Genomic DNA, 9,588 nt, shown 5'->3' with positions numbered 1-9,588 from the left:
TCAGCCCATAGCGCCGCGTAAAATTTGGACTGTGGACACACCCAATGCGACAGCAGATTGGCTGGTTGCTACAGTTTGTAACAGTTTCCCGGTCTTTTTACGGGGCAGTAACATTGTCACTCCAATAGCCAACACATTACTGCAACATTTGTCCTTGGTCTCAAGTATGAGGCGGGTTTTGAGATACAGACATACGAGGAGCCATCACGACCCTGAACAGTTTGGAGTATTACCAAAAATATGCTCACTATATCAGACCAGGCATCTGCCAAAAGCGTCTTGTGGTTTACAATTCTGCTTGTACGAGCTCTACATGAAATATGGAATGGATTTTCATTTTCCACCACAGCATGCAGGATGCAGACATGCTTACTGGAGACTTGTGAAAACTTTATTTGTCACACTTTTGAATCCTACCAGTCCATTGGCATTTAATACTTTTAGACATAAACATGTATAGTTTATGAGTTATATATATTACATTTATAAAGCTAATTACAAGCCACGGCTTTAGCTTACATGTTTTGTCTAGTAACTTATACAGGCTATACTGATGTCAATTTATATTACAATTTTATATAGTCTTCCATAAGTCTGAAATAATTTGTACAAATAATTTATATATTTAAATAATAATAATTGCATACAATTGCATACAATTCTCTAATATGACCATATTTACAACACGTCCAGGCATTGATTGTGTCCATGCTTTTTTACACCACAGCCTGTCACTGTCAGTGCATCCACCCATCTATCTGACACAAACATCTCTACTCTACATCTTTAACTCCATCTCATCATCTCACTCTCAAAAAAGAAAAGAAAAAAAAACAGTTGAAAAAAAAAAACAGTTGAGTGCTCTCTACTTTTTCTGCCCTTGCTACCATGGTAACTGTGATTGCTCTAGTTGCTCCTGCTGCTCTGGCTGTCCTTGTGTCTGTCGATGATGTCACTTCCTTTGTCACTTTCATCCCGGTCATCCTCGTTGTAATCCGGGTCGTCGTTGTCATTCGAGGCACTGTCACCCTCACACCTCTCAGGGTCACTCTGGTCTTCTCCGTCACTCTCGTACTGACTGTACTCCCTTTTCCTGTATCCCTCTTCCTCATCTTTATCCTCTCCATCCTGGTACTCCTCGTAATCATCTTGATAATCATGGAGGGATCCGTTCAGACTGACTGAGTCTGTCCGAGCTGCATCCTTACCCCTACAGCAAAAGATGTACACTTAGCTTTGAATATATGAGGTAAATCCTGTCATTTAACACACGGTATTACACTGAGGCAAATTGAAATTTGGATAATTGTATTGTGTATTTCTGTATTCTCAGCTCAGATTTTCCTCTATTTCAGTATATCTCCCTACTTTTTGACTTGACTATTTGCATGCCTCCCAAGGTCAATACAAAACAAACAACAACAACAAAAAAATAAATCAGAGCTACATCTCAACATGGCTTGAACACTAAACTCTTGCCCCCTCTTGTCTTGTGAGGTATAAATAAATGCCCCATTGCTCTTAAACCCCCTGGAGGGCAGTGGTGTGGGCAGGAGCCCTTGGGCCTACCTGCGTGTGGAGTTACTCTGGAGCGACCGCACTGAGGGCGACTCGCTTCGAGAGCGTCGGTTCTTGAGCGCCTTTTCTTGCACAAAATCCTCCGAGAGGCCGCACGCCTTCAGGGCCTCTACGTAGCGTCTCTCTGCAGCCTGCTTTGCGTTGTTCTGTGTGAGATTGAAAAAAAAAAAAAGATCATGTGAATACTTTTAACTTTCTACTTAGTTCACGGTTCACAAGTTATTTTTCTACCGATTAGATGGATGTGAAATACTGGAATAGAATCAGAGACTTTCTAATGTGGAGACACAGCACTAGAAATGCATGGGGCTAGTTTGTCACGGCAATATGGCCGTTGTCTACACATATCCCACCCCTTCCTCGGCAAAACGTCGACATGTGAATACATTGAGCCAATCATGTGGTGTGATGTGAATACATTGAGCCAATCATATGGTGCGTTGTGAAGACATCGTGCCAATCATGTGTTGTGATCTCGCCGCTGGAGCAAGATTGGTGTCGTGAAGCCTTGCGCACGCGCAGTTCGACCCAAAGACTGTGCCCGATGAGTGCCCATAAAATTTTGGTATATGGCCGCCGAGTGGAGGGACTTGCCTAAAAGGACTTTGATAGAATACCCACCAATAGTTGGAAGATCTAAATATAAGTTTGAATAAATCTAAATATATAAATTGCTGAAGTGTATTTATTTTCTTTGTGTCATCTTCATTTGTTCGTATCATTCATTTCATATTGTCTGTGTGTTTGAGAGAAAGAGAGACTGTTTCTCTCTCTGTGTGTGATTGAGTCTGTGTGTGTCCGCATGTGAGAGACTGTCTCTCTCTCTCTCTCTGAGTGTGTGCGTGTGTTTGTGTGCATGTATGTATGTCTCTCTCTGAGTGTGTATGACTATCCCTCTCTCTGAGTGTGTGTGTGTGAGTGTGAGACTCTCCCTCTCTCTGAGTGTGTGTGTGACTCTCCCTCTCTTTTTGAGTGTGTGTGTGTGTGACTCTCCCTCTCTTTCTGAGTGTGTGTGTGTGTGTGTGACTCTCCCTCTCCCTGAGTGTGTGTGACTCTCCCTCTCTTTCTGAGTGTGTGTGTGTGTGTGTGTGACTCCCTCTCCCTGAGTGTGTGTGTGTGACTCCCCCTCTCTCTCTTTCTGAGTGTGTGTGTGTGTGTGTGACTCTCTCTGAGTGTGTGTGACTCTCCCTTTCTCTCTCTCTCTGAATGATTGAGTGTTTGTGTGTATGTATGTCTCTCTCTCTCTCTCTCTCTCTCCCTGAGTTTGAGTGTGTGTGTGGCTCTCCCTCTCTCTCTGAGTGTGTGTGTTTGTGTGTATGTATGTATCTCTCTCTCTCTCTGAGTCTGAGTCTGAGTGAGTGTGTGTGTGTGTGTGTGTGTGTGTGTGTGTGTGTGTGTGTGTGTGTGTGTGTGTGTGTGTGTGTGTGTGTGTGTGTGTGTGTGTGTGTGTGTGTGTGTGTGTGTGTGTGTGTGTGTGTGTGTGTGTGTGTGTGTGTGTGTGTGTGTGTGTGTGTGCCTTACCCGTGCCACCTGCTCCAGCAGCAGAGGCCTGCCCCTGACTCTCTCCTGGATCTCCTTCATCTCCTCTCTGTACTCTCTCTTCCGCTGCTGGTCCTGCTTCCTGCCCCAACACACACCAGCCCCGCCGTTATCAACACATTCGCCCCGCCGTTATCAACACATTCACTCACTCATACGCACATTCACTTGCTTATTCATTCATTTATATATCCATACACACACAACATACACTCACTTGCTTGTTCACTTACATTCATCCATTCAACTGAATTAAACATCAAACAAGAATTTATTTCAAATGGAATTTTGGCAGATTACCTGTGTCAATTTTACTGTGATGTGTTATTTGCCTTAGGGGGCCCTAGTGATGTATGTTGAGGCCAGGTTGTGTGCCCTAAAAAACACACTCTCTCTAGCAAAAGTGTCTCAAGGGCATTTATCTGTAATCAGCTCCACCTTTACCTGTTTTGGCATATATTAAAGGTGCTCTAAGCGATGTCATGTTTTGTAGGCTAAAATATGTTTTTGTCACTTACAGCATCACCTCACCATCCGTTAGCTGTCTGTGTCCTGAATACACTTTTAAAAAATCAACAGAAGTGTCGTTACCCAGCATCGCTTAGAGCGCCTTTAAAGGAGAACTCATGAACATGCCCCCAGAGTGTACCACTGTAGCTTCCTGGTAGCTCTAGCTGTTGGCTGCAACAACTTGAGATAGGTAGAACCGATTGTTTTGGGGGATTTTTTTCGTACCGACAGTACTCCATGACCTTGATAAACGGAATTCTCCTTTAAGCAACAAAAAGTTAACTGACCAAAAAGCTGACAATTGCACACATACACCACTCCTCAAAATTGAAAACAATGCATTAAAGTCATAGCATGTTAAGAGACACTACATCATATTGCTCACAAAATATTTATTAATCGAAAAATGTACACATTAGAAAAATATAAATATATTTATTATAATATAGTAATTTTAGAAGGCTAATGCAATTGAATCTAAAGTGATGGCAGTGAAAAAAATGTGGAGAAACACATGATATTGTTCAAACTGCAGAAACTCCACAAAGAGTCCATCTTGAAAGTATGGAAACCTTCAAAGAGATCTCCGTGTACGTTGTATGTTGTACAGAATATGGAGTCTGAAGTTTCTCTGTAAAACCCCCGAAAAAGGAGATAACATAACCTCTGAAGTTTGTCAATGGAAAATGCAGGCTAGTGCTACCCCACCGAGGGCTCTAGCTTTTTTTCACGACAGCTACCCAGTAGAATAAAGTAATCCTGGGTCTGTGATTTGAGGCGATTTGGCCTTTTTCTCCACCCTGAATACCAAATATTGAGTAAAAAGAGTTGATTCTGTCTGAGATTGAGGCAATTTGACAGGCTTTAATTTTTTTTTTACATAAGTCTAACTTAATCTGAATTCTCCACCCCCACACCCACCCCCTTTCAGTCTCGAGCTGGACCGGCATGGGCTCTCTCTCTCCGTCTTTACCTGAACTCCTTGAGTTTGGACGGGCACGTCTGGGCCAGCGTCTGGTGCGGGTCGATGGCCTGCGCCCGTCGGGTGATCACCTTCTGCAGACGGCGCTCTCGCTCCCGCTGACGCTCCAGCCACCTCTTCTCCTCTTCCTCCGCCTTCTGCTTCTGTTCTAGAACCTTCCTGTCTCCACGGATATGGGGAGGTGGGTGGGAGGGATGTTGGGGGGGGGGGGGGGGTGCAGAGGCAGCCAGCATGATGAAGAGGGTCGAGGTGATTATAAGTAAGAGAAAGGTAAGGGGTCACGAGGGGTAAAAAGGGGTCACAGGGGGTAAAAAGGCTCTTTGACAGGTTAAGGGTTGCAGGTGTAGGGGGTACGTCCAGACACTGAGGTGGAGATTTGGGTGAGGTCTGTGTGTTTGGGAGAGCCACACTCACATTGGTATGGAAGCAGTTCAGGAAGTTCTCTTTGTTTCAGAAGGGTGCACAGCATTGAAAAGGAAGTAATTGGAAGATACTCTAAACTGCGTAGTGGGGGTTTGGGGTTCTTGGATTTCAGGGACATAGTCACACACATTCTACTTAGTAGAGTCAGTAGAGACTCTACAGAGGGTAGTCTAGAACAAAGACTAGACAAAAATGATGACACAAAGTACATACATACACGCACATACACACACACACACACACCACACCCTACGAGTCACAGCTTCTAGAGAATGTCCACTTATGAGTCAGTGTAGGGGGCCAGGAACGAACACAACACTGTAGTACAACATCAGAAGGCACACAAGGGTTGGAGTGTTTATGAAGCACCATCCAGAGACACCAGCAAGGCTTCGGGGACAAGCGGACACTAACGGAGGTAGGTAAAACACGAACACGGGTCCATGGGCATTTGCAACCCTCCACTAGAGAGGGCACTTCGTGCGTGTGGGCGCCAGTTTACCTTATGGCGTCTTGCCGTTTGCGCGCGGCGTCGGTGATTTTGGCGCTGAGCACCTCCTGGCTGCCGGACAGCGAGGAGCAGAGGCTGGACGAGGAGGTGCGGGGCGGGCCGCGGCGCTGGCGGGGCGACGAGGACGGCGAGCTCAGGAACGGCCAGCGGTAGTCGCGGGGAGTCGCGTCCGCTTCGGGCGCGGCGACGCGCTCCCGCCGCGAGGGCAGGCTGGCCGTGCGCAGGCGGAAGGGCTCGCAGGCGGTCAGCGGCTTGGACTCGCGCTTGCCGCGCTCCAGCTGCTTCCGGAAGCGCCGGTAGCTTGCGTCGAAGTCCGGCACGTCGGGGTTAATCTTGGGCCGGTGGCTTGCCCTGTCGCTGTCGGCCGCTTGTCTCTCCTCCTCCTTCTGCTGCTTTCGCTCCTCCAGTCGGCGCGCCAGCATGCTGGGTGGCATGGAGGCGCTGTGGAGCAGGTCGCGCGCCCGCATCTGCATCTTGATGGCGCGGTACAGCTGCTCTTCCTTCAGCCGCTCGTTGGCGGCCGCCACCTCACGCACGGCCCGCGGCACGGGCTTGGCCCGGAAGGCCGGCCGCCCGCGCGCGTCCAGCGCCTCCTCCTGGGCGATGCGACGCAGCTCCTCCTCGCGCTGCTCCCGTTTGAGCCGCTCGCGCTCCAGGAAGCTGAAGGGCCGCGACGCCGGGGGCGACCGGGAGGTCTTCGCGGCGCCGTCCTCGGCCGCGGCGGAGCGGTCGCGGCGACGCTGCAGCTCCTCGTAGAGAGGCAGGCGGACGTGCGCGGGCATGGGGCTGGCGCGGAACTGCCGCTGGCACTCGGTCAGGTCCTCCAGCTGCCGCCGGAGCTCGGCGTTCTCGCGCTCCACCTCGGCGCGCGTCTTCACCCCGCGCCGCTTGCGCTCGGCCTCGCGCAGCGTCATGTTGAACGGCTGCGGGACCGTTGCACGCGGACGCCCACCGTCTCCTGCCTCACCGCCGCCATCTTCCTCCTCCTCTTTCTTCTTCTTCTTCTTCTCCACCACTTTCTTCCGCACCCCGCGCCGACCTTTGGCCTTGCCACGTGCCAGGTCCTGCCGGTCAGCGTCGTCACCCGGCTGGCTCTGGAGCGAGGAGAAGGAGTCGTGGTGCCCGGGTCGTCGGCGACTTCGGAGGGGCTTGTCCACCGAGAAGTCCTGCCACATGTTCTTGATGCGCTCTTTGGGCGAGAGCAACAGGCCTTTCTCCGGCCTGTTTTCCTCGTCCTCATCGTCCGACCCGTCAGACGCCTGACACAGCTCGTGGGCCGAGTGGGACTTCTTCAGACGGCACCCTGGAGGCACTAAGCCACCTCCTCCCCACTGCGTCCTGGCAACAAATAGACAAACAAACAATCAATTAATCAAACAAAAGTCACTGCTGTCCCCTGACCATCTGTTTCTAAAGCTCAAGAGGCAGAACTAGACGCTGACAACACCAAGGTAATCGGTTCAGTACCCCATGAGCACACCTCTAGTTGACACCCTCAAAGCATGTTATCCAGGTGTTGGTTTGTACAAACAGCACTTGTGACAGGTGCACGATGGAACTTTTTGACCAATTTTTTGAGCTTGCCTATTATTTTATTTTTTGCACTCACTGCTGAGCCTAGCCGTGTATCTCCGCGACAATGAATGTGTGAAAAAATTGAGGTCAAATTGTGGTGTCGTTTTATACAGTCCATCCACAGATCCATTTGGATAGTAACTACACACATTATTCTTCCTTCCTGCCTGAGTAGCTATCTGCACAGATGACAGGTAATACCTCACATGCTGACCAAATCACACGCGTCTGTGTCAGTGTTTGTTTTTGGCCACTCACTGCTGAGGGTGCTGCGTGTCGCCCATTGGCCCCCGGCCTCCCTTCAGCTCCAGCTTCTTGCGGTACATCTGCTCCAGCTGAGACATGGTGTGCAGGTGGGCCTTCTTCAGCTGCTCCAGCTTACGGTAGTACTCCTCGTTGGAGAAGTAGAACTCGCGCAGGTCGATGTGGTCGCCCGTCACCCGGTAGTCCTTAATCAGGAGCGGAGAGCCCTTTCCCGGAGAGTCTTCCTCCGCCGCCGGCACGTCACACTCGGAGTCGTATTCCATCTGAGTGGACGGGATGGTAGGGGAGGGGTCAGGGCCGGGGAGGTGGATTAGTTAAGGGGAAGAGCATAGATGAGGACTGAGAGTGCAATAAGCAGGACGGAGTTTTGTTATCTAAAATAAAATAAAAAATTCAATGTCTGGAGATCTATTATAATAGTGTGAAATAGCAATGTACATTTGTTTTTGTTTCGCAATTGCAACTATCCCAGATAATTATCAACAAAAGCCTAATACAGATTGCCAAATGTAATGTGATTCTGAATACCTTTCTTATAATGAAATTAGGAGGAGTCATTATGGTATATTATTGCCTTAAATAATTAATCAACATAGTCGCATAAATGCCTCATCACCTCATTTTGGGTGTTCAAATATATTGCCTTGACTTCTACACAGAGCAAAAATGGACGCTCAATGTAGAGATTAACCAATCAGTTGCTGTTTAACCTTATATGTCAGGGGCAATATAATAGAAGAGTAGGCCTATAAGAAAAGTCAAATACTGGAAAAGGGTAGGCTAAAGTGCTTAATCCATATGTAGTTCTAGGTGAATGAAACCAATACACAAACACAAACCAATATGAAAACAGGTAAATATGACTGATTCTGTACAGTGAGGCGTAATAGGACACTCACACTGTGGTCGGTGTAATATGAAGAAGACATGCAACCCTCAGTTTAAGCTCATTATCAGTATGTCAGCTTGGAATGCCATATGGCAAGAAAATCCTTCCAGAGGGCACTTGTCTTAGCAGCAGATTCTCTAACAGAGGCTACATAAGACCCTCCTTCAGAAGTGTGGCTTTGTTTGCTGCTCCCTGGGCGTATTCCAGCTACTAACAAGATACAAAAGGTGAAACCAGGGCAAGTTGTTGGTTATACGGTCAACAGGTCTAGTGTCTGTATTTGTTAGTGCTAAGCAGGGCATCATGTACCACTGTACACAACCACCAGGCTAATGGAGGGCAAGAGGGCAACAACAGCCCAGTTAGTGCATCGATTTACTTTCATGACAGGTGAATGAGCAGTCTTCAAGTTTAGGTCAGAACAAATTGTACGACTGCCAAGTAAATTACCCCCAAGGTCAAAGTCACTGTTTAGCAGACAAACAGAGTGAAGACATCTTGGTTGCAAGTTATTGCTTAGTTCTTGACTATTCAGCTATAACTTAACGTAGGCTATATCATAACTCAGAATCCTTTATAACCATTATCGTAGTTAGTTAGCCAATTAGTCACCAGAGACATGGTTTTTTCAAACTTCCTCTTGTAAAATTACCTCTTTCTCATAATCTCGGTTATCCAGTTGTCCCTTCGTCGCGTACGGGAGAACTCTCTCTCGTTCATACAAAGCCAGTGGCGTCTTGGTGTATGGGTCTACCGGCGTTTTGAGACACGAAGTAACGATGATGTTGTTTCGATGATTGCTCTGCATGGTTATTCAACTGACAATCGTTGTATGAGAAATTCTTTCTCGCAAAACTTCCCGAGTTAGTGGGTCTGCCCCTGCCAGGATGGATGCTGGACTGGTTACTGGCATAGACTGTATAAAATAGGTTAACGTTACACCGGCGTACCTCTGCAGAGCAACGACGCTCCGTGGTGAATCCAAGGAAGTGACACAGCTAATGGAGGAAGTGAGGCAGTCAGGATTCCCCCTCTACAATCGATGCTCTACTACACAACTGCATAACCCCTTTGAGCTAACAGTGTCAATCCATAACTTTTTTTTATAACATATGAATATTCAAATTGGTCCAACTTCTAAAATAAGATTTGTTTTATTATGAAAAGCAGTTTCACATTTATTTACCAAATATTCATATTTCATTGATCAAACAATTATGTGAACCATGTCAACACTGCTTGCATTGTTCCTACTTATTTTACTTTTTATTTTTTGAAAAAAAGAAAAGAAAAAAAAAAAAAAAAAAATCAGTCATA

At 47.4% G+C, this 9,588-nt stretch overlaps 1 protein-coding gene across 1 annotated transcript; it reads right to left on the bottom strand.

The window, feature by feature from the left end:
* Nucleotides 1-682: 682 nt before the first annotated feature.
* On the bottom strand, nucleotides 683-9,097 carry fam161a (FAM161 centrosomal protein A). The gene is made up of 7 exons (XM_076301336.1): nucleotides 8,924-9,097; nucleotides 7,377-7,645; nucleotides 5,535-6,881; nucleotides 4,601-4,768; nucleotides 3,100-3,199; nucleotides 1,570-1,724; nucleotides 683-1,210 (listed from the first exon to the last, which is right to left on the bottom strand). The coding sequence occupies exons 1-7, from the start codon at nucleotides 9,077-9,079 to the stop codon at nucleotides 907-909; spliced, it is 2,499 nt and encodes an 832-aa protein (XP_076157451.1). The 5' UTR covers nucleotides 9,080-9,097; the 3' UTR covers nucleotides 683-906.
* Nucleotides 9,098-9,588: the final 491 nt, after the last annotated feature.

Source organism: Alosa pseudoharengus, unplaced genomic scaffold (assembly GCF_046254945.1).
Source record: "Alosa pseudoharengus isolate Yale_2024_CS ecotype anadromous, Long Island Sound unplaced genomic scaffold, YU_APseudo_1.1 YU_APseudo_1.1_scf_1, whole genome shotgun sequence".
NCBI lineage: Eukaryota > Metazoa > Chordata > Actinopteri > Clupeiformes > Clupeidae > Alosa > Alosa pseudoharengus.
This window is presented reverse-complemented; position numbering and strand designations above follow the sequence as displayed.

Coding starts and splice junctions, on each gene's coding strand:
- fam161a (XM_076301336.1), bottom strand. CDS start 9,079: ATGCAGAGCAATCATCGAAACAACATCATCGTTACTTCGTGTCTCAAA. Junction 4,769..5,534: donor AAACGGCAAGACGCCATAAG/GTAAACTGGCGC, acceptor CCGTGGAGACAG/GAAGGTTCTAGAACAGAAGC. Junction 3,200..4,600: donor TCCAAACTCAAGGAGTTCAG/GTAAAGACGGAG, acceptor GTGTTGGGGCAG/GAAGCAGGACCAGCAGCGGA.